This window comes from Pituophis catenifer, unplaced genomic scaffold (genome assembly GCF_029215685.1).
Source record: "Pituophis catenifer annectens isolate HBS135680 unplaced genomic scaffold, rPitCat1.0.hap2 SCAF_6, whole genome shotgun sequence".
In the NCBI taxonomy this organism is placed as follows: domain Eukaryota; kingdom Metazoa; phylum Chordata; class Lepidosauria; order Squamata; family Colubridae; genus Pituophis; species Pituophis catenifer.
In genome coordinates, this window is record NW_027256886.1 from 59,664,373 (window position 1) to 59,691,571 (window position 27,199).

Here is a 27,199-nt window from a genome sequence, read left to right on the forward strand (position 1 = left end):
GGTTTTAAAAGAAAATATAAAAAAAAACTTTTTATCAGTACTATTTAAATTTGTATATAGGACAGGATATTTCTGTGAAAAAAATAGAATGCTAAAAATGCAAATTAACCACGATTAACAAATATATAAAAACAGATTTTGAATGGGCCTATAACAGTGATGACTAACCTTTTTGCTATCACGTGCCAATAGCGTGGGGAGCGTGGGGGGTTGCGGGTGCGGGTGCCCACATCCATAATTCAATGTGCCCCGCTCTCCCGCGCATGTGCATGTGACCCCCCCACACTTCCCCCTGCTTTTGGCACGTGATGGCACTGTAGGCCCGGTAGGCCCATTTTTCCCCCTCCCCAGGCTCCAGAGGCTTTCTAGGACCCTGGGGAGGGCAAAAACAGCCTTCCCCATTCCCCCGGAGGCCTTCCGGAGGCTGGAAACAGCCAGTTTCCCGACTTCTGGTGGAACCGGAAGGCCTGAAAATCAGTTGGCTGGTGCATGCATGCACGCTGGATCTGAGCTAGAGCAACACTCGCGTGCCCACCAATATGGCTCCGTGTGCCACCTGTGGCACCCGTGCCATAGGTTCGCCATCACAGGCCTATAACAATAATGGAAGTCTTGGAAGTTATAAAAAAAGATTGAGCCAGGAGAACTCCTGGGCTAGATGGACTACCAGGAGCTTATTATAGATATTTTGAAGATGAAATTTCACAATCCCTTCAGAATACATGAACTATATTCTACTAGGAAAGGGGATGCTGCCATCACGAAAAAAGCTAATATTGCACTAATACTAAAACCCACAAATTTAAACTCAACTAAAAATTGTTATTCCTCTATTCTATTATTACCGAATAATGAGTATAAAAATTAAAAAAGAGACATAAAATTTGAGAGTTTTTGTAAATGATTCGGTTTTGATATTGGAAGAGCCATTGAAAGGGATAGAATTGTTAATGAAAAAAATAAAATGTACTAGCTGGTTTTAAGATGAATAAACAAAGATGTTAACAAAAAATATGAAGATACAAGATCATTTAAGACTGATGAACAAAACATGTTTTCATTCTTCTATTCTCTTGATTAATTCTTCTTAGTTTTTATTTTTGTTTTAAAATTTAACAAAGTTGTTTAAAAAAACTTTCATGATTTTCATAATTTTCATGATTACCTTTTCAAGATGAAAAACCTAGGGATAGAATTAGCCTTCTTTAAAAATTTTACCTCAGGAAAAACATTGAATTATGTGGAGATGAATTTCAGAAGGATAAAAATTATAATTTCCAAAGTTTATGAAAAAAAAAAACCCTCAAGACAAAGTGGAGTTGCCTGAATAAAAACAGTTGGCCATTAAGGAAGAATGATGTTTTGTATTTTCTCTCCCCCCCCCTCTCTCTCTCTCTCACACACACACACACACACACACACACACACACACACACTTTCTTTTAATGACCCTATAATCCAGTGGGTCTCAACCTTCCTAATGCCGCAACCCTTTAATACAGTTCCTCAAGTTGTGGTGACCCCAACCATAAAATTATCCCTAAGACCATTGAAAATATGTGTTTTCCGATAGTCTTAGGCAACCCCTGTGAAAGGGTCGTTCGACCCCCAAAGGGATCCCGACCCACAGGTTGAGAACCACTGCTATAATCCTTTGCATTGGAGTGGAGTCAGGGCATCTGATTGGAGCTGAGCATTTACTGGCCAGATGCCCTTCCTGATACATTTGTGGTGTTTGCAGCAGACAATTTCTCATTGCGCCCAGAGAGAGAAATATCTGCTGCCACTTTGGATTGAACTCACGTTTCCTGAATGTGAGGCGAGAGTTCCACCTGTAGGCCACTGCTCACTCACATGCACACAAGGCATCAGGAAGGGCATCCAGCCAGCAAACATTCAGCTCCAATCAATCACATGCACACAAACAGGAAAAATTGAATTTCTATGTTTTCTTCTTTAAACAGCCAACAGTCCCATTTGTATTGCAAAGTTTTCATTTTATTTTTGGTACATCTTATTTTTTGGTTCATAATCTAACTAAAAGAAAGCTAAGCTATTGTACATATTACAGATGCCATCCAGTCCTTTCACTTTTCAAATTATGTTGATCCTTTGTCTTGCCTCTTCAGGAAGGCAGAACAGACACTACAATGTGTGGATCTGAGTAATGGCCTTTTGAAACAAAATTCCCAATTATAAAGTGCTGCAGTCAGCAGATTCTGATGCACAGCTTGTATTTTCTGCTCTTCGGAGACTGTTAACAATGCACTTTAGATTGCACACCATGGCTAAGGGAAGCCTGTTATTTCCTGGTTCTGTAAGAAAGAGTGTATGTTTGTAAGCGTGTATATGCATGTGGATAGAAGATACAGCAATACAGCTCTAGTTATAGCTGATATTTCCAAAAATCTGTGGAAGGTTCAAGAATATTTGAAAAAAATCAACCTCTTGGAAAAGGGATGTGAGAAAATATTTCCAGGTTAGGTTAATCATTTCAAAGTAAACTATATGCTCCACTTTAGGAAATGCATGCCTAGTTTGGCTAAAAACAAAGTGACCTCTGAGCTATGTTTCTGTGTTCATGGGGAAATTATAATTACACACCACCTGCTTGACTTGCCTAACTCCATCCCTCTGTCTTTTTTCTCTCTCTCTTCCTACTTAGCTATCCGTATGGTAATTGGTATAAACTTAGGACAAACACTAAAACTATTTGTCTCCCTGGAATAATTTTATAAGCTGGTGTGATCTCTGTCTCAAAAGAGCAGTTTGTAAAGTTACTAGAATTTATTTGAATTCACAATAAGTGTCAAAGAAAATCTCGCAGCATGAATAATGCATAACAAATCATTACTAAATATCAGCAAATGCATTTATTTCATATCAGCAGATGTATTTATTTCATGTTATTTTTTCTCCAGAAATTTTAAAATGTATTAGTCAGAGAATGATCATTGTATGTCAATTATTAACAAACATTAGGTTACCAAAAGCAAAAACTATTACAAACTTGACCTACTAGACTAATTTATATAATAGGTAGATGTGCCCAAATCCACATTTTATACTGGAGTTATTGTAGAGGATAACTAAGGGCAGAACTGAATAAAGAATGGGCAGGAATATTTTAACTGTTAATTCCCTGAACCTAACTGAATTTGTCATTTCACTGGATCTAGAGTCCTTTCCAGAAAATGTGATGGCTATCTGGTGCAGGAGACATAACAGGTGGAACAACTGGCTATGTGGGTACTGCCTTGGGGTAGATTGCTCTAGCAGTGATACAAGTAGTCCTCACTTACTGACTGCCTAATTTAACAACCATTACACCACTGTTTTGCAACCAGTTTTGCATTTATGACAATTACAGCATCCTGTGATCACATGCCCATCATTGGAATGCTTCGCCATTAGCTTCCGAAAAGCAGGATAATGGGGAATGTGGATATAAAATGGCAAATCTCTACCCTATGATGCCTTGCTTAACATCTCTGGTGATTTGCTTAATGACTGAACGAAAAGTGATGCCTTAAGCCTACCACAATCACATGATTTTCTACTTAGTGATATTGTATCTAGCAACGAAGTCGTTAGTCCCAGTTATGGTCATAAATTGAGATTACCTGTAGTTAATCTAACTCCAGAAAGTAAGCTGTGCTACTTCACACAGCCTTACAAACAATTTAAAAATAGATAAGTTGTTCTTCAGAGTCCTTGTAATGGTATGTAGAAATATCTTTGGAAGACTAGGTAAGAGATGTTGCCTAGGAAATGGTCAGATAAGAGAGAGTGTAGTCCACAACTGGATAGTGGATGGAGCACGAGGCTTAGGATGAACCCTTCCTAAGATATTGGGCTGTAAAACAGTTGTCAAGAGAGTTTTGCTTTCAGACTTGCAAGATTCTGTTAATGTAGCTGTACAATAAAGTAGAATTAGCTTATCTGTTTTCTGTCTGGTCTACCTGGTATGGTTGACACTCCTACAATACAAATACTCTTTTCATGGGCTTTCAAATTTGGGAACTTCTGTCAGAGTGGACATAGATGTGGCAGGACACATCCATTGATATGATATCCTGGGTTTTGTTTTCAAATGAAAGTAGGCTTGAAAATTGAATGGGACCTAGTTAAAGCTAACTTGTTCTCCACTGATTTCCAGATCTAATCCTCAAGCTAAAGTTGTCATATTCTTTCTGCAGGAAAATACCTGTCATATATATAAGCATTCAGACAACCACCTCTCTGATTCCACCATAAAATCCATCTGGAATTAAACCATTTTTAAATTGTTTTCAGTTTTTCTCTTTGCAATTCTTCTTGCACACACATTTAGTGAGTATGGGTATAATTGACCAGCATTAATGAGCAAATAGACCATATGGATTTTTTTTTCTGAAAAAGCTAGAAAGGAGGAAAAAAGGTAAATTTATACAAGCATGTCTCAAAACTGAAGTTCACCATCTACTGACACCACAAAGCTGTTCAAATTTTACACAATTATTAGCTCCTGATCATAATCCTGTTTGATTACAGTGGAGCTCACCTGGTGACAAGACTAGTACTGAATCCACTTTAGGAAAATGATAAGAATAACATTTATGGAAACATTGTTCTTGTTTACATTATACGAAGAAAGAAATTAAAAGATGTGGTTGTTTTAAAAGGATTTTCCCCATTCACTTTCTGGGCTGCTATTTGTTATATTTAATTTGCAATACAATAAGAAAAGTACAAAGTAACTACTTTCAGGCATGTGCAAATTATTTTTGAGAACATGTGATGAGTACAGTCATGAGTACAGACAAAATTCCGGCTAAGAAAAAAAAGGATACAATTGATCATAATATAGCCAAAGGATTATTTCTTTTTATTGCTGTGATTTTTAATCCGGAATTAGGTTATTTTATAGTGACAAATCAAATTCCATCTTCAGCCCACTGCAATGCAATTGTATAACTTTACACAATTAGAAGTCAGAGTAGGTTCTTTATAAATTACAGATGACATGAGCTGAAAAAAGCAATATAGAATGAATATTATATGACAATTAAAGTTCTTTTTTAGATTAACAGACAAATTCAGCTTACTTTTTTTGTTCTTCAAATATGGTACCCAGAACAGAGGAAAAACTGTTTTTGTCATGCTGAAAAAGCATAGTTCTTCTCTCATGTACATTTTAAACATTCAAAGTAGAAAAAGTGTTACCCCTCCCGGTCAGAAAGTAATGCAGTGGCAACTTCCTGGGAATCCTTTGCTGTGTGCATAATCATCCTCCATGCTGCATATTATTTATTGCATCAAAGACATAGAGATCCAATACAATAACTGAGTTTTAATTCAGAAACCTCAATTTCCTTCAGTGGTGTGGTCTACGGTAACCAAATACAGTGATGATCTCAAGACAAGGATTGAGTAAACAGGTTCTGGAATTAGTTAATGAGAACTAACCAAGATAGATTTCATTAATAAAATAAGTACATCCTCCTTCCGGATGTAGAAATTTTATATTATATACCTCCTTTATAAAACATACCTCCTTTATATAAGGAGGTATGTTTATAGATTACTTTACACCACTACCAATGTTTAAGTCTAAAATAATTAGACATTTTGTACCCACTGGCTTAACAGGCACTATCAATTCTGCTTGAGGTGCAGAAATTTTCACAGTGAGCTTCAGTGAGCATTGTCACTGTTCTGCTGAGCCAACATCCATCATGCAACGTGATTAAATCTACAATCAGACTTTATAATAGAAACAGGGCATTTATATTATCAGGGAACTCATGTCTTGGACTTTGAAAGTAAGTGCCTCAGCATGGTTGAATTGCTATGTAGCAGCAGGAAACTGTTATCAGCATTGGACAAACTTTAGGAGATTATCCATTTTCATATAGAAATCACCTTGAGCACTTGGGGGTTTCAGTAAGTTAAATATACTTCGTGCTATTGATACAGAACTTATACAGAAGATATAAAATGGCATGCAGAGAAACCTGATGATTTCTGAAGAGAAGCAGAGATACAGGTCAGCTTTCAGTTGATACCACTTTACAATTGAGTTCAGTGAAAATCAGCCCCTAAAAGACATGCATGATGGAACTTAGATCTGAGGGAGATAACCCTCAAACTCAATTAAGTTAAGGCCATAATTAAAGCACAAACAGTCAGATTTGTTCTTTTTTCTTGCATGACTGTTTCTGTGATAGCTAATTATTCCAGGATCAGAAAATGATCACATTGGGTGCTGTGCATGCAGAATTTGTTTTTCTCTTAGGATCATGGTAGCTGATAATATTTTACTGTCTATCATAATTTAATGATAGATTCTACTATGAAATTTTCACTTGGGTTTTCATGAATGGAAATGTAGAACTGAGGTCAATCCCTAATCATTTGGCTGTTTCCCCCAAAATAAGACATCCCCTGATAATAAGCCCAATCGGGCTTTTGAGCGCATGGCAATAAGGCTAAGCACTTATTATTCAAGGGTTCAAAAAAAAATAAGACAGCGTCTTATTTTCGGAGAAACACTGTAATAACTTGCATGCCCTGAATACAATGCTTGATGAGAGTAATTGATGTGTTCTATGCCTTTCTTTTATTGTAGAATACAAAGATCATCTGTTAGGAACCATGTTGCAAACTAATGGTGAATAAGATTAAAGCAAGGGATGGCAGGAGTCAGACCCCAAAAGAGATAGTGCTATCTATTCTCTCACTTCTTTAAACTCTCTTAACCAATTCATACAACAGGATACTGGGGAAACTGAATTTGCCTGAGGTCATAACAGCTTACTTGCAAAGGATTTTTGAAATTAAGTTGGCTACATTAAATTAGGCCAAGTATTACATATATTCTTCCCTGCTTTAGTCACGTTTCACATTAAAAGCAAGCAAATTAAGGTTGATGTCTGTGTTGCAGTTTTGAAGCAACTTTACCCACAATGTTCAGAAACAATGAGAAGGAACAGATTAGCCTATTAGAGTCCAGTAGAGTTAAAATTTGAGAACCAATAGCAGAAATACAATTCAGACAAAGCAATAGTCTTATTCTAGTCCAACTTCAATTGAGTCCAAATCTATATCAGTAGCCAAGTTTTAAAGACAAGGCATTAGCACCTCCGGTTTTTTGGCAAGGAGTGGACTTGAAATAAAATATAAAGCAAGCAAGATGTGGCTGTCACAGCAAATTCCAGCACTGTACTGCATTCTGTTTAGTCACTAAACAGAGAAAACTCCCAGTCTTCTCCCCCAGATACCCAACATCCATTGACCCTGATTTCTGGAGTCATGCTACTTAAAGCACCAGCCTATTTCCATATAGATCAGGGGCGTCAAACGTCATCATGGTGGCATCACGTGACGTATTGGGACTTTTTCCCCCTTCACTAAACTGGGTGTGGGGGGTGGCCAGCACATGACGCATCTGGCCTGTGAGCCGGGAGTTTGACAGCCCTGATATAGATAATCCTACATTCTATTTTTTCCCTTTCCTCTGGGTCTTTACAGTGTTATGGTGGATAGGACCTTGATTCAGAGTATAAAAGAAGAAAGACAGAATTTTACTTTATGTTGTGAATAAAGAATTAGCTCTTGATCTACTCTAATAAGTGCTACATCTCAGTTTTCTTGGACGGAACATTCATAGTTCTGGAATATAACAGCAGATAGAGTTAAAAACTATTGGGTTTTTTCCCCCTTTAACTAAAACCATGCTACTCAATCCTATTTGGAGCTCAGACAAGAGACCCAAAGGTATCTAGCAAGAAGGCTAGAGAAGAAAACAATAGCTTGGATAGAGCTGTATTTTTAGTGATCTGTTTTCTTTTCTATTGCCATTTGGTTCATTCAGGACTTGAGCTCCTGATGACTCATTTGGGAATGTATTAGAGTTAATGAAGGAAAGATAAAAGGGTGCCATTGTAAGTTAATATAAATAGAGAAGAGGTGGAAACTTTGCTCTATCACTGGCTTTATTCACAAAGACAGAGCTGTTACTTGTAGACATCATCTGATTTGATCAATTAATAAAACAAAACAGCATGTTATTTCTTTAAAATAAAGGAACCTAGTTTCCCAAATTTCTGTAGCTTTTTCATTCAAATGCGGTTCCACTCATGTGCTCAAAATGTTCTGCTGCTCCTGACATAACTTTTAATTCTGTTATATGAATGAAGACGTTATAGCTGTTTGAGGATTCTCCTTGCTAGTCAGCACAGATACTAGATACTGGTTTCCTGAAAGACATTTTACCTTTTACCTTGAATTGGGTCCAAGTTAGGTCAAGGCTTGACCCTTCAAATGCCAATCCTAACAGTCTCTATTATATTATCTTTATCTTTATCTTTTCCTTGTACCTCATGATACTCTGTAAGTCAATGAACCTTACATGGCCGTAACTCCATACTTTATCTTGAAATAGGAGACTGCTTAGTTTATCTTAAAGCAGAAGAAATAATCACATTAAAATAAAATCCCATCCTTGGGTGCACTGTCCAAAGGTCTCTCTCGTTCCTTCTTCTTAGAATACTTTGCCCGTTGGTAGAAAACAATGATGATAACAGTTGTAGCATTGAGGGCAATTATAAGAAGCATGACCCAGTATGAATATCCATATGAGTTCCTTTGTTCAAAGCCTGGGAAAACTTTGCAATGATTGATGGCCAGCTCAGCAGACAGTTTGTTTACTTCTACATTCACTGCAAACAATATTAGATTTAAGAGACAGCAGATACCTAAAAGTAAAAATAAAAGATTGCTGATATTGTGCATTTCTCTGTTGTGTTTAGTTTTAAATGTAAAACATGCCAAGTCAGTCAATTGCTTCCAGAATGGATTGAGATACATAGCAAGGATCATCCATGTGGAGTTATATTTCTTCATACAAAATATAAAACAACATTCTATATCTCACATGTGTCGGGTGATAATTCTCATCACTCCCAGCCCCCCCCCCCCCGCCCAGCAATCACACTGTGATCATAATCTTCTTTTAAATCACCCCATAATTCCTTGCGGGGTGGAGACTGGGCAACTGAATGGAACTAGCAGAGTGTATTAATGGCCAGATGCCCTTCCTGTCACCGATGTGGAGTTTTGTTCAGCAGATATATTCTCAGTATGCCCAGAGAGAGAAATATCTGCCTCTACCTAGGCTCGAACTCACAGCGTCCTGATTGTGAGGCGAGAGTGCCACTTCTAGGCCACCGCGCCACTCCAGCCATCACAGTTTGATGGTTTTGAACAATGGTTTTTGTAGTTCACATTGAAAGCCTGGGTTGTGGTAGGATTTTGCACAGGTTCTGCTGGGCGTTTATATATACAGTTTTCTCCCTTGCACTAATTATTTCAGACCTGTTTTAAAAAGCAGGAATCTCTTGGGACAAATTCAATATCAGAAATTGAGTTATTTTAGTAGCAGGATCATAAGGAGAGCAAAGTACATCAAAAGAAACCTGATGTAAGTCTAATAGAAGACTGAAGGGTTGTAGCTCCAGGGAAATGACTGAATGAGTTCATTTTACAGTATAACATTTCACTACTTTTGATGTATATAAAAAACAGTTTTTGTCTGCAAGTGTATTTCTATTTTTTGTCTCTAAGCAATGTTTTTCTCTATTGCAATTTCATTCTTCAGGCTGCTCTCCTAAGAACTAAGGAAACCTTGTATTTTTTTCTTACTGGCTCAAGGAGCCAAAATAGACATGATATGAAAGATTAATGATCAGATGGTCTAAGATTTTTAACTTTTAAGGAACTTTGGGCTCTTCTTCTGTGTCATTTCCATTATCTTGGTGATGAAAGGAGCCAGTGGGCCTTTTGTTATACATACATATATATGTATAAAACATATACCATATTTTTCGGAGTATAAGACGCACTTCCCCCCCTCCCAAAAAGTGGATGGAAATGTCTGTGCATCTTATACAGTGAATATTGCTGTGGGGAGGGGGAGGAGGGTTGGTATGGCGCCGATCAACTGTTCTAGAATGGCCTGCGATGGCGGCGGTGAATAGGCGGCAGTGAACAGGCAACAGCGAACGGGCTGCAGTGGTGGCAGCAAACGGGCAATGGTGAATGGGCCGGGGTGGTGAATGGGCCATGGTGAATGGGCCATGGCGAACAGGCTGTGGCAGTAAATGTGCAGTGGTGGCAGCAAATGGGCCGTGGCAAATGGGCCACAGTGAATGGACTGTCGTGAAGGTGGCAAATGGGCCACAGCGAATGGGCCATGGCAAATGGACCACAGTGAACAGGCAGCGGTAGCGAACAGACAGATTTTTTTCCCTTGTTTTCCTCTCCAAAAGCTAGGTGCATCTTATAGTCTGGAGCATCTTATAGTCCGAAAAATATGGTATATAGCAAATATATACCAGTAGATGTGAGAGAGAATAAGGATTTTAGATTAGAAATACAGAAAGCAAAGAAAGACTTAATTTCTCTCCTCTTCTTCCTCCTCCTCACTCTTTTCCTCCTCTTTCTCCTTTTCCTCTGTCTCCTCCTCTTCCTCCTGCTGTTCCTCCTGCATTCCAGCAGTTGCATATTACTTACTTAATTATCCCCCAATTGGATTTAAAATTCAGAAATAAAAACCCAAAGAAGAATGAAAATTCTGCATGATCATTAGAGGCTTTTTTAAATTTACTTTTAAAAGCATTTTTTCTACAACCTCTTCCACCAAAAAAATGCTTTTAAAAATTAAAAAAAAAGCTCTGATGATTGCGCGGCTCAGCTAGGATCATCAACGGCTTTTCAAAGCATTTTTTTCTGCAACGTCTTCAGCCGAAGAGGTTGCAGAAAAAAATGCTTTGAAAAGCCTCTGATGATCCCAGCTGAGTTGCCTGATTGGCAGAGGCTTTTCAAAGCATTTTTTGCAACCTCTTCAGAAAGAGGTTGTAGAAAAAATGCTTTGGAAAGTTAAAAAAAAAAAAAAGTTGGCCACGCCTACTCAGTCACATTACCCTCAACACCACCAGGCCAGGCCCACAGAACCAGTAGTAACAAATTTTACATTTCACCCCTGGTTTCTCCCCTGCCCTCAGATAGCTTGTAGGTTTTGGGGGACTAGTTGAAAGCTGAGTATTTAAAAGAAGTCTAGCTCGGATGGGAAAATTCGTGAAATTTGCTCTGTTTGAAAAATAAATAAATAGTTAAAGTGGCAAAAGTGGTTGCTTGGAAAGAAAAACAGGATTTTTTAAAAACAAAAAACAAAAAAAACCCAACCCTTTCTGCCAGGTGTCAAAGCAGCACATTTTGGATTAAAAGGTGAAAGCAATACTGAATGAGATATTGTAACAGCCTCAGTAAAAAAAAATAATGAAGTCTAAAAGGTACTAGAGGTAGCATTAAGCATTAGATGTGGTCCTTTCTCTGCAAAGGAAGCATTAAAGCAAAATGAAAACACTCTAACCCAGATAGAAAGAAACACCTGAGCCGTAATGGGGAGGGAATGTGTATTTTCTGATGATTGTTTTCAGAGAGAGCAGAGGATCATTAGAAGACTCTCCAGAAAGAGTTAATTAGTATTATTCTTTGAGCTGCTTTATTAAATAACGACAGTAAACATATCTTTGGACTGTGACTAATAATTATTACACCCATATTATTAATCTATATAGTCACTTCTGAACAGTATATATGACCATCAGACATGCGTATAAGTACCCTTTCTTTTACCCCATTTTACAGATTTATATGGACCTTTTCCAGTAATTTTGTATAGGCACATAATGTGTCACTTTTAAGCCAGTTTCCATGATGTTTGCGGATATTGGATGTAATTTGGATTATATTATAAATGATAAAGCAATTGCAGAAGATAGTTTAAGACGTAAATTGGCATATATGAACCTTGATTACAAATGAATAAAATGAGTCTTTTTGTTAGAAATATAATCCATAAAATGTTATCATTCTGACTACTCACAGAATTAGTATCCTTAAGATCTAAACATAAAGCTTTTAACATTAATTATTATGCTTAATTTTTACTGGATTCATTTGGACTATAATATTTGTTTTTATTTTATATCATCTACTGGTCTGTAATTAAAGGTGAGGAACATTTGTAAGTTTGAAAGTTAGTAAATGAAGTTAACCAGAGATTATTTTTATTGCGATTACTTAATGTGTTTTAAACCTGTTTGTACTTCCAGTTAATGAATTTAGTAGAATTTTGATAATATTGATAAATATCAAAATGGTTGCCTTTGTTTTTTCATTCTGAATTGCAATTGTTTGGTGTCTCAATGTAAGTGTATTAGATTATCCATTATTTGAAAACATATCTGCTCAAATGTATATTACTTACAAGACACAGAATTCCAGGTATAAGCTCCAATAGGTCCCAAAAATGTTTGGTATGGGTTGCTGATGGCATTGAAACAGGTAAATCCAGAACTAAGGAAGGAACTCAGCATAGTTACAACCAGCAGAAATATAATTACACCATGGAAAATCTTCAAAGTATAATTTTTTAGAGTACCTGCAACTGAAACATAATTATTCATAATTAGTATGACAAGATGCAGAGATAATATAAATAATATCAATATAGACATATTTCACAAGAACCTGTTATCACATTTTCTGACCAGCAAAACATTTAAAAGTATTAGTTTCCATCAACTGCAGCTCGATTCATTAGAGGCCTACAGTGGGTGGTTGGAAAAATAGCTACCAGTCTTCTGATTTTATTTTTATTTTTGTTGCCATATATTAACATCACTCTCTCTACAATAGCACCCCCAAGCTTTTGGGCACCAGGTACCAGTTCCATGGAGAGAGTTTTTCCATGGACTGGAAGGGGCATGGTTTCACATGCTGTCTGCATCCTGTGGATGGGGCTTTGCTTATTTCTTCGGTCCGGTTGCTGGCATGCTGTGGCCTGGTGGTGGTCCACGGACTGGGGGTTGGGGACCCTGCTCTACAATGTCCACATTGTGGACACTGTAGAGCCACAGTGGCTCTACATTGTGGCTCTACATTGGCTCTACATTGTGGCTCTACATTGTGGCTCTACATTTTTTTCTGTAAAGGTAATTTAAAAAGTAGAAGCAATTGATGATAATGACGACTCCTTTCAAATATGACCGTGCATGTTGAATTTTCTCTTCCCAACGGATATTGTCCAGATAAAAGGACACTGACACACTGATTAAATTAGGAAGGACTGTTCTAGCTCTATAAAAACATTTACTGACTATTGTGCATGGGAGTTTATGAGCAAGAGTTGGAATTTTGCAGATGGACTTTCCTCCATACAGTCATGGATACTTCTAATTGTTTGGACAGAGCACATCTGTGCAGAATTGAATGCATATAGCTTTGTATGCAATGTTACTGATGGTGCTTCATTTTATAAAGATTCTGATCAAATCAAAAAAATATGTATATATATACACATGTATATGTCAGATGTAAATGCCTTATTCCCTAATGCGTAAATAGTATATAAATGGGATATCAGGGGTTAACTTATTCTCCAACTCTTAATGTATTCTTAATTCACCACTCCCACTCATGGCTCCACCCATTGTATATATAAAGAGCCACCTTCACCCTTTTCCTTGCTTCTATCTGTGAATATTCAGTGAATATAGAATGCCTATTGTAAATAAAAGGAAATATATTTAAACCTTTAATTCCTACTACTATTATTGAGTCTGATCCTGAAAATATTGCAACAATCTGGTAGCAGAGGATGGTTAATTGACTCAATAAATACTTAAAAAATGTCTAAGAAAGATAGGCCCAACACCAGGGCCTACAGCAAAGAAATGGAAACTGAACAAGAAATAATCAACGAATCCACAAACGCGATTTCGAGAGAATCCGAAGAATACACCATTGAAGACGAAGAATTAGTAGATGAAAATGATGACCAGGAAGAAATCGAAATAGAGAATAACGAACTCAGGTCAGAGATATTAAAACTATTAAAGAGCCAGAAGAATGATGAAAGCCTCATCGCGAACCTCCAAGAAATGCTGAAGAACAGCGGAGCAGCGAGAGAGAAAAACATCACTAACGAGAAACCTAAAGACCAAAAAATTGTGAGTGATATGACTACAGAGAAAGTCATTATGAAAAAGAAAAAATGTGATCCCGCGCGAAAATTTGAATGGCAGCCATCTTGGTTTCAACAGGCCTCCAAGATGAGCGAAGCAGAGCCAATCAAAATGCTCAGTTCAAAATTTCTGGCGCGAAAAACGTTATCAGACAACGAAAATGAAAAGGAGGATTCAAATTCCTCGGAAGAGCCAGAATCAGAAAGTGAAGATGACTCGACGAAATCCCAAGTAAAGTCAGCAATGAAGACGCTTTTTGCTGCATTTGGGCCAAAATTAAAAATTACCAAGGCGTCACCGAAGAAGCAAGCGAACAAGCCGATACCTCAAGACCAGCGCGCTCCCATCCTGACTTCGAGAGCGACGACGCCCGAACCCAGAGAGCCATGTCGATTCCGCCCTACACCACAGACCGAAGCAAGTGCCAACGCCCCCAAAAGAAAAAGAAGAGCAGTCGCCGTCATCAAAACTCCCAAGGCCGAACCAGAGACCGACTCATCTGAAGAAGAGCAGAGCGAGCGAGCCGCAATGGAGAGAACCTTCCACGACGACGCCAAGGAAGAAATGAACAACGTGCATGTGCGAAACTACGTAGATGGTCCGGAAAGACATGAACTGGCCAGAGAACCACGCAGACTCGTTGCGAGCATCCCCATGCCGTTTTGCAATTTCCTACACTTGCGAGACCACGGACTACCTCAGGTTGTAAGTAATGGACAAAATAATGTGGGAAACTTACCCAGTGACTTCCCAAAACTAAGGGTTGATGGCATTAATTTGCAAGAATGGTATCAACAGCTCCAGGTTATCTTTATGAAGGAAAATTTACTATTTTTTATCACTAGTCCCCCAAGAAGACCTTGGACTTTAAAAATAGATTGTTTACACCATAGAGCATTTTTCTTAATAATATCTAGTGTGTCTCCTGCAATGTATCATAGCATCAAACCAAATTTGACTGTTTCAGAAATAATTCAATGCATGTTTAATTTGTTTCACAGCGACAGTGTAGCTACTACCACAAGGATGTCTAAGGATTTCTTTTCTTCTAGAGTAAAACCAGGGGTTTCCATAAGTGAGCATTTAATATCTTTAAACAAAATAAGAGCTGAGCTGCATTTGAGAGGGGAAGTGATTTCAGACCAAACTATGAAAAGTGTTATTATCAACTCACTTGATTCATCATGGGATAGTTTTATGTCACATTTAGACACTATCAATCTAGGATATTTATCCATAGAAAGTCTATCCAACAAATTGATAGCAGAAGACAATTCAAGAAAAAATCGTTCTAGCAATCACACAGAGCACAAACCTTTTAGGAAAGTAGCTTTCCAAGAGAAATATAATGAAACATTCAAATGCCACAATTGTGGGTCCAGGGAACACAATAGAAGAGATTGTCCCAAAATTTCAAAGGAAAGACATAGGTCAGAATATAGGAACAAATACAATTATAGACAGTCTTCCATAGATAGACATAGATATAGAAGCCCACCAAATTACAGAGAAAATAGAGGGGGCAGAGAAAATTCAAAAGAGAGAAAATCTGGTTCACTGAATGGACTAAATAAACAAGACAGCACTAAAACACAACAAAATGAGAACAATAATTGGCTTATTGATTCTGGAGCAACTAATCACACTACTAATAACAAAAATATATTGTCTTCATTTACAGAAGATAAATTTGTAATAAAGGTAGCTAACCAAGAAAAAGTTCAAGTATTAGGCAGAGGGAATGTGACCTTGCCTGGTCTAGGAAAAATAGAGGGGGTATTGTTAATACCTGAAATACCTCATAACATACTAAGTGCCATAAAACTAAGTAGAGATTCTGACATTAATATAGTTTTCTCAAAAGGAAAAGCAACTTTAGAGAAGAATAAAATAAATGTAGGCACTGTAATGATTAAAGGAGGCCTACCTTATCTGATAACAAAAGAAAAATGGTTGCATAACATTGATTCAAATATGGAAGATTGTATTGAAGCAGATGATGAAAATATTAGTAACAGTGACAATGATGAATGTAAAATATCTCATGATCACGCAGACACACACAATGAAAAAAAACCAAAAATAGGTAAGCCAATTCATGATGAGTGTGCTCACATCTTACATAGGAAGTTAGGACATGCAAGTTTTCCTGTAGTACAAAAAATGACTGAACACGCAGAAGGTGTCAAAATAAAAAATTGTGAAAACTATTTGGAATGCTCAGTATGTAAATCTACAAAACTAAAAACTAGTCCTAGGCCAAGAAAATCCACCAGATCAACTAATAAAATTTTTGACTTAGTACACATGGACCTAGTTGGCCCATTAACTCCATCAATCACTTATAGAAAACGTTACTTTCTGACAATAGTAGATGATTACAGTCGCTATGGATTTGTTTATACATTAAAACACAAGGATGAAACTTTTCAAAAATTTAAGGAATTTTACAAACGCATAGAAACACAACACAATATCAGAATAAAACAAATTATGACAGATAGGGGATGTGAATTCATGTCTAAAGAATTCTCCCAATGGTTAAAGGATAGAGGAATGCTACATTACACGTCTAGCCCATTTTCTGCGTTCCAAAACGGGATTGCAGAGAGAAAAAATTCCACGTTACAAACCATGATTAGGTGCACATTAGAGGATGCTGGCTTAAGCAAACAATTTTGGTCAGAAGCCTTACATTATTCAAATTACACACAAAATAGAACTTGGTCCAGTATAGTAAATAAGACACCATATGAAGTAATGTATAATAGGAAACCAAAATTAGCACACATGCACATATTTGGAGTCACTGCAGACGTACACATACCTAAACAGTTGAGAAGAAAGGGAGAAAATGTATCCAGAAGACTCAGATTTATGGGATATGAAACTGGCACCAAAGGGTACAGATTCATTGATAATAATAACAAATTTATAGTTTCCAGAACAGCTGTGTTCCATGAACAGGCTAACTGGTCTAAATTGCATCTCAACGAAATATTTCCAAATAAATGCAAAGATACAAAATCTCGTGAGGAAGGGACCATAGAAAAACAAAATGTCAACAAATATAAAAGTAAAACCAAAACTTGGACAAATAGTCAACACAAAATAAAGACAGACACACTAACAAAAAAGGAAGCAAGATATTTACATGACAACAATAGCAAACCTGATAGAGCCATTAGGAACAACAGAAATCAAATGCCAAATAAATACAGAGATTACATAATGCATATGGATGATGAACAAATAACACCTAATACATATGAGGAAGTATTAAAACTCCCTCGTGAAGAAAAAGAAAAATGGGAACTAGCCATGAAAAAAGAGATGGAAAGTTTGCAAGGATTAAATGTATTTACACCTGCAATTGCACCTAAAGATAAAACAATTATTGGTACCAGATGGATATATAAAATTAAGAACCTAGAAGGAGACAATACCCTATACAAAGCTAGATTAGTTGCACAAGGTTATGCACAAAAATATCCGGAGGACTATACTGATACGTACTCCCCCACAGTAAGAACAGAGAGTGTCAAAACAGCCCTAGTAGTAGCATCTGCACTCAATCTTGATGTATTCCAATATGACATACAGACTGCGTATCTACATGCAAAACTAGATAAGGAAATATATGTAAGAGCACCCCACAGTCAATACACCAACAAAAATGAAACTTGGCTATTGAACAAGAGTTTATACGGATTAAAGCAATCTGGTAAAAGATGGTACGATTGCTTGGTAAAAGTACTTAAAACCATGGATTTTAACGCTACCACTGCTGATAACTGTTTCTTTGTCAAAAAGGGTAATGATTACATTGAATTTGTATTGATTTATGTAGATGATATTTTATATATAGGGAAACACAAAGAGAGAAGAGAAACTTTTGTAAATAAGCTAAATGAACATTTCTCGTTGAAATCTCTAGGTAAAGTAAACAAATATCTTGGTGTCCAAATTAATAAGACTAGAAGGGGATTCAAACTTACTCAGAGAGATAAGATTATTGAACTTCTAAATAAATGCAATTTAAACAATGCCAAACCCTGTGACACTCCCATGCAAACTGATTTTCTTAGAAATGCTGATGAATCTTCTCCTGAATTCAAGGACAATACATTTTATAGATCAATCATAGGTTCACTACTTTATATATCTAATTGGACCAGGCCAGATATCGCCTTACCACTCAATTTATTATCCAGACACGTCAGCAAACCAACTATGTATCACTGGGAAGCTGTTAAAAGAATTTTAAGATATCTGAAAAGTACATTAGATTTCTGCTTAGTATTAGAACCTAGTGATTATAAAGAACCAAAGCTTACATGTTACGCAGATGCGGATTGGGCTGGAGACATATCATGCAGAAAAAGTACTTCTGGTTATATTTTTCTCTTAAATGACTGTCCAGTTTACTGGTACACTGGTAAACAAGAACTAGTAGCCACTTCAACAACAGAAGCGGAATATGTTTGTTTATCCAAAGCTGCAAATAATCTTGTATGGTTTAATGATTTAATTTCAGATGTTTGGAAAAAACCTGTTTTACCTTTTGTTATGCATGAAGACAATAAAGCAGCCATTGAAATATCTAGATCCGATGCCATTGGACAAAGATCCAGGCATATAGATATAAAATTTAAACATGTGAGACAATTGTCTCAAGATGGATTTATCAAAGCAGTGCATTGTGATACTTCGGAACAATTAGCTGACATATTGACAAAGCCTTTACCTTCTAAACAGCACAAATATTTAACTTCTAAATTGTATGTCTTGTATTGTCCTGAATCTGAATGTAATTGGTGTTGTATAGCGAATCGGCATTTAGAGGGGGATTTGTCAGATGTAAATGCCTTATTCCCTAATGCGTAAATAGTATATAAATGGGATATCAGGGGTTAACTTATTCTCCAACTCTTAATGTATTCTTAATTCACCACTCCCACTCATGGCTCCACCCATTGTATATATAAAGAGCCACCTTCACCCTTTTCCTTGCTTCTATCTGTGAATATTCAGTGAATATAGAATGCCTATTGTAAATAAAAGGAAATATATTTAAACCTTTAATTCCTACTACTATTATTGAGTCTGATCCTGAAAATATTGCAACAGTATATATATGTACAATTCATTCAGTTCATTAATCTCTATTGAGATCTTTGAGAATGTGGTTAGGTCCCTGCCATGCATTCGTTATTCTTGGATCTGAATAGCATTAGGACTTCTAGAAACTTGGAATCATTCTTAGCAGTCTTAGGAACCTTCTTCTTTTCTGATCTTTTATTACTCACTGTATATAACCCCTGTATAAAAACCCTGAGAAAAGTCTTTGATTTTATTTCTTAATATTTCCAATTTCTTGAACATAGTAGTAGAAACTGCTCCTTGTTTATCTTATTAGAATTGCTTTATATTTTTTTTATTTTCTGATATTTGTGAGCCTACTTTACAGGTATAAGGTGCTGCTGTACATCTCTCCTCTAATACGCAACCTCTCTGGCTATCTCTTTTTCCTGATTTTTTTTTAAAAATCCTATGGGAGTAGTTAACCTTATAATAATTTTCTCTGGAATTTATCTGTAGAGTAGAACAGCAATGAAGCTGCAATCTGCTGGAGAAATTATTGCATGATGAAAGGCGTATCACCTTTCAACAATCTTATAATATCAAAGTAAGCTTAAGAACAAGTCATTTGCTTCCCATTAAAATTTCACTAGTATATTTTCCTTTTCTGGAAAAAAAACAGAAGCCATTTGTTATCTGACATATAAAAGGAAACCAAAACATTTTGGTATAGCACTAATAATTTGATATAGTGGTTTAATATTTTAAAGACGTGATTGTATTTTATCCCACAATTCTTTGCCAAAATCTTGTGTTTTAAAAAATAGAACAAAGAGACAAAAATATATTATTGTATGCATGTTTAAAATAAAAGCAGAAGGCATAACTATTTCTGCTCAAATATACCCATTCAAACATAATGCAGCAAACTGCTTATGCATTTTCTTAAATTGTCTATTATTCACATCATGACAAGTTCATCTTGAGAGTAGGCCATCTGTATTGGTACACAGAAATGTCTGTAAAGGGGGTTGATTTCTTTATAAGAATGTCAAATATTTATGCTTGTTTAGAAGTGGCTAAACGTTGGCAACATATTTTAAATCAAACCTAAACTGAACAAAATTGTTAGTCTCCTTTGATGTATGGCTAAACATTTCAAACATAAATGATTGGGGATTTATTTAAGAATAAAACATTTTTAATATTGGGAGGTGAGGAATAACTTATGAAGTGCAGCATCTCATTCTAGGATTCTTCTGGAAAGCCCAAGAAAGCCTACAGTCATTTATTACACAACATAAATCACAAATGGCAGCCTAATAAGTGTCTGCTAGTTTAATTGTGTGTCGTGGTTTCCGCATTTAGAATGCAAAATGTAAGAGATCAAATTTATTGTTTAGTCAGGAAGGCTCATGAGAAATCTGGAGGATAATATCAGATGCCTTACTTGTGGTAAGGCTACTAATTAACTGACCTTTTAATATTCAAGCAAATTGCTCTTGCCAACAAATTTCAAGCTACCGAAGAATTGCTATGCACAATAGCCTCTGTATAATTCATACTACAGGTCTTTACATATTTAGTTCTCTTGCTTTTTTCCACCAAGAATGGCAGAAGATATATATTCAGTTGTATTATGGTACATAATAAAATGTATTTTGTATTCTCACAAAAAATGAAAAATAATATATGTTCTGATGTAAGAATCATTCTTATGTATTAGGTTCAGCATAGCCATCCAATCCAGTGTGGCATTCAATAAAGAGAAGCATCTTAATTTAATCTAATACACAGCTTTTAATAATGGTATCCATATATTATGTATTGAAAAGTCGAGGAAGGGGCTGTCAGCTCTTTGAGGTAGTCCAGACAAGCAACCAAAACCATGAGAACTAGCACTGTTGCAAATTACAATAATATAATCTTGCACTCCTTCCCTCCCTTGCTTTTATTTTCCAGAGAACTAGGAAGGGTTCCTTCTAAGATGCTTTATCCAGCCCCATTCCTTTTGTGGGCTGAGATTTCTCTTGCATGACTATTGTCTTGTCTATGGCACCTCTTCTTAAGGTTATTATCACAGCTCATTATGGTGTGGAGGGTAAGCGATAATGACCGTAATAACCTTTGTCCCATTGTCTTTTCTTTTCACAACTGTTAGCTTTGAGTTTGGAGGCTGTACTTAGCTATCATGTCTAATAATGTGGTTGGTACTGACTGCTTTTGAGAATGACTGTGTTGGGACCTAGGTAATAGGGTGGTCCTCCTAATACAACTAGATCTCGCCTTTCACTGATGTGAGTGATCAGTGATATCATCTGTATCACTTCTAACAGTTGGAATTGGTGTATATTGTGCTACATTGATTTCATTCTCTTCTCACGAGTTGGTTCCATTTGGTGGCAATAGGAACAGAGATGTTGAATTCTAAAGTCCTTCTTTATGGAATGCCTGAGGTTCTGCTCTCTCTCATTCGTCCTATTTAGTATGTAGCTGAAGTCACTGGAAGATGTCACCTCCTAGTTAAGGCCAGTCAAAATTCTGTCTATATCAGTACACAACCCTGACCTAAACAGGAGATACAGTTGAACCAGTGGTGAAATCTAAAATTTGTTACTACTGGTTCTGTGGGCTTGGTGGTGGGGGTGGGGGTAATGTGACTGGGTAGGCGTGGCCAATTTTTTTTTTTTACTTTTAAAACCATTTTTTCTACAACCTCTTCAACGAAGAGGTTGTAAAAAAGTGCTTTCCTAAAGGCTCTGACGATCCCAGCTGAGTTGCCTGATCGGCAGAGACTTTTTTCTTTTAAATGCCTCTGCCGATCAAGCAACTCAGCTTGGATCGTCAGAGGCATTTAAAAGAAAAAAAGGTTTTTTTTTCTTTTAAAAGCCTTTGAGGATCCCAGATGAGCCGCGCGATCATCAGAAGCTTTTTTTTTTTAACTTTTAAAAGCATTTTTTTGGCCAAAGAGGTTGTGGGAAAAATGCTTTTAAAAGTAAAAAAAAAAGCCTCTGATGATTGTGTGGCTCAGCTGGGCGGCGGGGGGGGGGGGCAGGGATTTTTGCTACCAGTTCTCCAAACCACCCGCCTCCATCGCTACCGGATCAGGCGATCCGGTCCGAACCGGGAGAATTTCACCCTGAGTTGAACATTGTTTTAGTGCTAAACATTATGAGACTATGGATGCAAAAAAAAAAAAAAAAGGCTGAGATGCAATCCTTCTGAGATGCAATCCATCTGTGGTTTTGGATTTAGCTAGGCCAGGGACATTCATTCTTTAGTTATGGTCAGATTTGCATGCCTCTGATCTGAACTAGTTTGTCTGAATAACATAACTACAGAACTATTTCAATTGTTCTGTTGATACTGATGTGGAGAGAGGATTTCTTTATTATTCTAGTTTAGTTTTACTGCTTAACCCTTTTTTAGGGTTTGCAGTAGTAAAACAGAATAAAACCATACTAATTAACATTTATCCCTTTATCATTAAAAAAACCCCTATCGTATTATCTGATTTTATTTTGAATTTTATACAGGTGATTCTTGTCTGTGGCCCATCACAATTTCATTTGCATATTATTTAGCAAATCTATAAATAGGAATGCTCAATTTGTTCTACATTGTAAATAACATATGAAATGCCAATATAATATAGAAAAGCCTCACTAAATGTAACAGTTAAAATCAAAGTACCATCATAGCATCACAAGTAGGAACACTATAAGGTAAAGGTAAAGGTAAAGTTTCCTCTTGCACATATGTGCTAGTCGTTCCCGACTCTAGGGGGCAGTGCTCATCTCTGTTTCAAAGCCAAAGAACCAGCGCTGTCCGAAGACATCTCCATGGTCATGTGGCCGGCATGACTAAGGCCAAAGGAGCACGGAACACTGTTACCTTTCCACCAAAGGAGGTCCCTATTTTTCTACTTGCATATTTTTTTTACGTGCTTTCAAACTGCTAAATTGGCAATAGCTGGGACAAGTAACGGGAGCTCATCCCATTACGCGGTACTGAACGTCTGAACTTTCGATCGACAATCTCAACGTCTTAGCCACTGAGCCACTGCGTCCCTTTTAGGAACACTATATAGATTGATAAATGACAGTTTTCTCTGAAAATACCCTGCATAGAACTGAAAACTATAAGGATCAGGCACTCTTTCACACTGATGCTTGTTCAGCAACAAAGGTTTTCTGTTTTTTTTCCATATATTTTGATATTTGAAACATTTTATTACAAAATAAGAAAATAACAAGATAGCCAGAGGCAGATAAGATGACTGTCATATGCATCTACAAAATGGGCAGGACTTTGATATCGCTGCCATTTCTATTTTTTTTTTTTTTTGTTACATTTCATTGGGGCTTCCACTGGTCGAAAACAGATTAGGTTCTCAAAGTGATCAACCAGTTGGAGATGAGCCTGATAATTCAATAGCAACTAGGCTTCAGAAGTATATTCTCAGTAATATGAGACAATGTATGGCACTTTGATTAACAGCTGTAAAAACTATCTTCCATAAACGTGTAACTTTCTTATAAAGTTATCTAGATAATCTAATTGTTGAAGTAATGCATTTATTTATTCAAAAATTATTATCATTATTATTTATTGTTTATTTAAATAAACATTATTTATTTCACAAAACATTTATTTTTTTTACTTCTCCTAGCTTTATCTACACTCACATTCTTTACTTTTGAGTAATTTTTTTCCTCATCTCATATATTCCGAGTCTGCTTCTTCTGCTGCTACTCCTACTGGATAGAAATATGGAACTATTTGATTAACCATTTGTAGTTTCATCTTCCAAGATTTTCTTTTAAAAAAACAATCCAAGCGATCTATTGCTACATTGCATTTGACTGAATTCTACAGATTAATTATATAGAGGGCTTTAGTGAAATGCACCTTTGTAATTACCTGAACATTTACAATAATGTACATTATATACAAGACATTTATTCATATTATTACTTTTTGCTACTATTATTGATATAGTTAGTAACATTGCCAAGTTTTTAAACTTGGCTTGTAAAAACTTTTTATAGCTTATTTATTGTACAACAATTTCCTCCTGAGTGAAACACTTTAAAGTAAATGTAAATGTTTTACAGTATTGTATAAACAATGAATACTTGGTCAAAAGTTTAACAAACCTAGCTACTCCCAACAATAGGAGGGAGGGAGGGGGAGAGAGAGAGAGAGAAAGAAAGAAAGAGAGAAAGAAAGAGAGTAATTTTGGTCAATGACCAGCATTATTGCCTTCACTTGTTATTTACCTTGAAAATCGATGTGAGCTGAATTAATTCCAGGGGATACATCTGAGCAAACTCCTTGGAAAAGTCCATATGTAATTATTAGCGTCATATTTGGATTTTCTTTCACATTGGTAGTGGCACTTGACACCCAGTTTTTAGTTGCAAGCACAATGCAAACAATAACAAAAGAGCACAGGCTGGTGAAAAAAGCAGAGGTGAACATCAAGGTCTTTTGCCTGGATGGCATTGTGTTAGAAAGAGAAGAGAGTTTTCCTAAATTATAATAAGGTTTCTCCACCAATACGGAATTCTGCAATTCTTTTGATGAGGATCCCAGTCTATGAAGGTTTTGCCACTCTTCCTGAAAAATGAGAGCACATTGCCTACACCATAAACTTTGTACTAACAGTAATGGTAATAAAGAAATAAAAAGCTGAACTTTGGTCTGCAGTAAAAACATTACCATGGTGACAAGAAAAATCCTAAATTCATGACATGCTGAGACTTTCAAAACGAAGCCTCAAAAGTTAATCTTTATCTCCATAAGGTGAATGATGAAACAATTATTTATAGTGTCACTCAGAATGCATGATATTTCTACAATTTTTTGAGGTGGGGGAGGTCATGGCTTTAAAAAACACATGGCAAGATAAAGAACTGCTTCATTTTGGAAGATCTGAAGGGCATATACACTCCACCCTCTTTTAAGGCGAAATGGTTGTTTAGCAAAGTGATTGCTAAGTGAAAACATGACTGCCCTTACCACTTTATTTCAGCTTTCTTGGCTTTTATAGGTCTACAAAGATCATAAATGCAAGGATTGCTCATTGCACACAAAGTTAATTTTTCACCACTGTTGTAGCTGCAAATGGTCTGTACAAGGTAGTCAGTAAACAAGGACTCCCTGTATACCTTCCTGCAACCACTGAGTGCCAGTACTTAGATGGTTCCTAAAGAGAATGTGTTGTACATAAAAATCTAATTTGTGAAGTTCTGTCAAGTCAATTCCCAATAGAGAGATTGAACTGTAGCTTAACTAAGATATCCGTGTCTTAGGAGTCTCAATAAAGGACAAAACTGATCACATGGTGGTCAGTATACTACTGTAGATACATGGTAGCCAGTTTCAATTATCATTAGAAATTGAACTGTACAAGCAGTGATACAAATATAAAAAACAATGTCACACTAGGGAAATTCCTCAGTAAATATCCTTTGGGTTTCCTTGCATGTTGATTGATTGCACAGCTCTTGGAATGAAAAATCCTTCTTATTAAAATGAGAGGCGCAAAGGAATAGCAAGACTTAATGCATTTTAGAATGTATGTATGTAGAACATTAATAATGATGAAATTAGTATTCTTATATATTAAACTAAGCTTCTAAAAAAGTATGATTCGGGAATTCACTTGAATCATCATTTTTCCTAGATATTCAAAATGAAATTTTGAATAAATTTGAGACATAAAATAAAATGACATACACAAAAGTCATGACATACATATTCTGAAACCTAGCCAATAATTACATAAGCAGTATATAACATGTCGTTCTCAAAAAAGACTAAGTTGGCCAATGGGCCAAGACAGCGAGACAGCAGTCCAGAAATTTAAGTGATAAAGAATAGCTAATTTTTCTGCTTTAATAAGCATAATCTGAGTGGCACAATAGTTTATCAATTAAAATGCTGGGCTTGTCAACTGGAAAGCTGAGAATCTAGGTTTGAGACCCAAGTGCCACATAATAGGGTGACTCCCATTCTCACCCTAGCTCCTGCCAACCTAGCAGTTTGAAAGCATGCAAATGTGAGTAAATAAATAGGTATCGCTTTGGCAGGAAAGATGACTGCATTCCATACTTTCATGCTGGTCACATGATGATGGAAGCAGCTCACAGACAAAGCAGAGTCCCTTAACTGAGAATCAAATATGAGCACCACCCCCTTGAATTGGTCACAACTGGACTGGAGAAACCTTTAAACTTTAAGTATAATCAATTCCTTGGATACAGTGAGATTTACTTTTGAATACTACGGTATAATATTTTACCATTCTAAAATATTCTACATAATCACTAATAAAATATAAGATTATGAATGTAAGAAAATATTTTCTTAATATCTCCTCCTTAGATTATGCTAACTATTATTGTAGTTTTCTTGATTACAGAATTACTTGATATTGGGATAGCAAGCTATATGAAACCATAGTTTGTTTTTGATCACTTGATTGTATCGTTTTATTTATGGCTTCCTGGCTTACCGTATTTTTCAGAGTATAAGACGCACCTACCTTTTTTGATGAGGAAAAGAAGAAAAAGAAATCTCCCTCTGCCTCTGAGCAATTTTGCCTCATTGCAGCAAACAGCAAACAGGCTGCTTTACTTGAGAGTCAGGAGGCGATCCAATCAACTTGTGCTAATTAGGCTGTGCTGAAGCTGAAAGAAGCTGTTTTTCTTGCTGTTTGCTTGCAAGGAGGTAACGGCTGTGAGGCAGAGGCCAAAGGGTGAGGGCCAGTGGGTGGGTGGGGCTACATTTGGTATATAAGACACACCTAAATTTTCACCCTCTTTTAGGGGGAAAAAAAGTGTGTCTTATACTCTGAAAAATACGGTACTTCTAATGGTTTCTATTGTGCCAGGCCTCAGCCTAAATCATAAAGATGCAAAATTAGAGCAAATCGAAAAGATGGATTTGATCAAGGAAGCCAAGATAACAGCTATTCTGACATTTTTGGACTTTTCAAGTCACTGGCTCAAACAAAGCATATGATTAACCACAGTAAA

The 27,199-nt window shown here is 36.5% G+C and overlaps 1 protein-coding gene across 1 annotated transcript; it reads right to left on the bottom strand.

Moving 5' to 3' along the window:
* Positions 1 to 8,466: 8,466 nt before the first annotated feature.
* Positions 8,467 to 24,662, bottom strand: CLRN3 (clarin 3). Its single transcript, XM_070946188.1, has 3 exons — positions 24,437 to 24,662; positions 12,314 to 12,493; positions 8,467 to 8,738 (listed from the first exon to the last, which is right to left on the bottom strand). The coding sequence occupies exons 1-3, from the start codon at positions 24,660 to 24,662 to the stop codon at positions 8,467 to 8,469; spliced, it is 678 nt and encodes a 225-aa protein (XP_070802289.1).
* Positions 24,663 to 27,199: the final 2,537 nt, after the last annotated feature.

What these genes read in the sequence shown, in the direction of transcription:
- CLRN3 (XM_070946188.1), bottom strand. Translation starts at nt 24,662, where the DNA reads ATGCCATCCAGGCAAAAGACCTTGATGTTCACCTCTGCTTTTTTCACC. An exon ending in AGCTCACATCGATTTTCAAG is followed by an intron (nt 12,494 to 24,436) that starts GTAAATAACAAG and finishes ATTATGTTTCAG; the next exon opens with TTGCAGGTACTCTAAAAAAT. An exon ending in TACCTGGAATTCTGTGTCTT is followed by an intron (nt 8,739 to 12,313) that starts GTAAGTAATATA and finishes TTTTACTTTTAG; the next exon opens with GTATCTGCTGTCTCTTAAAT.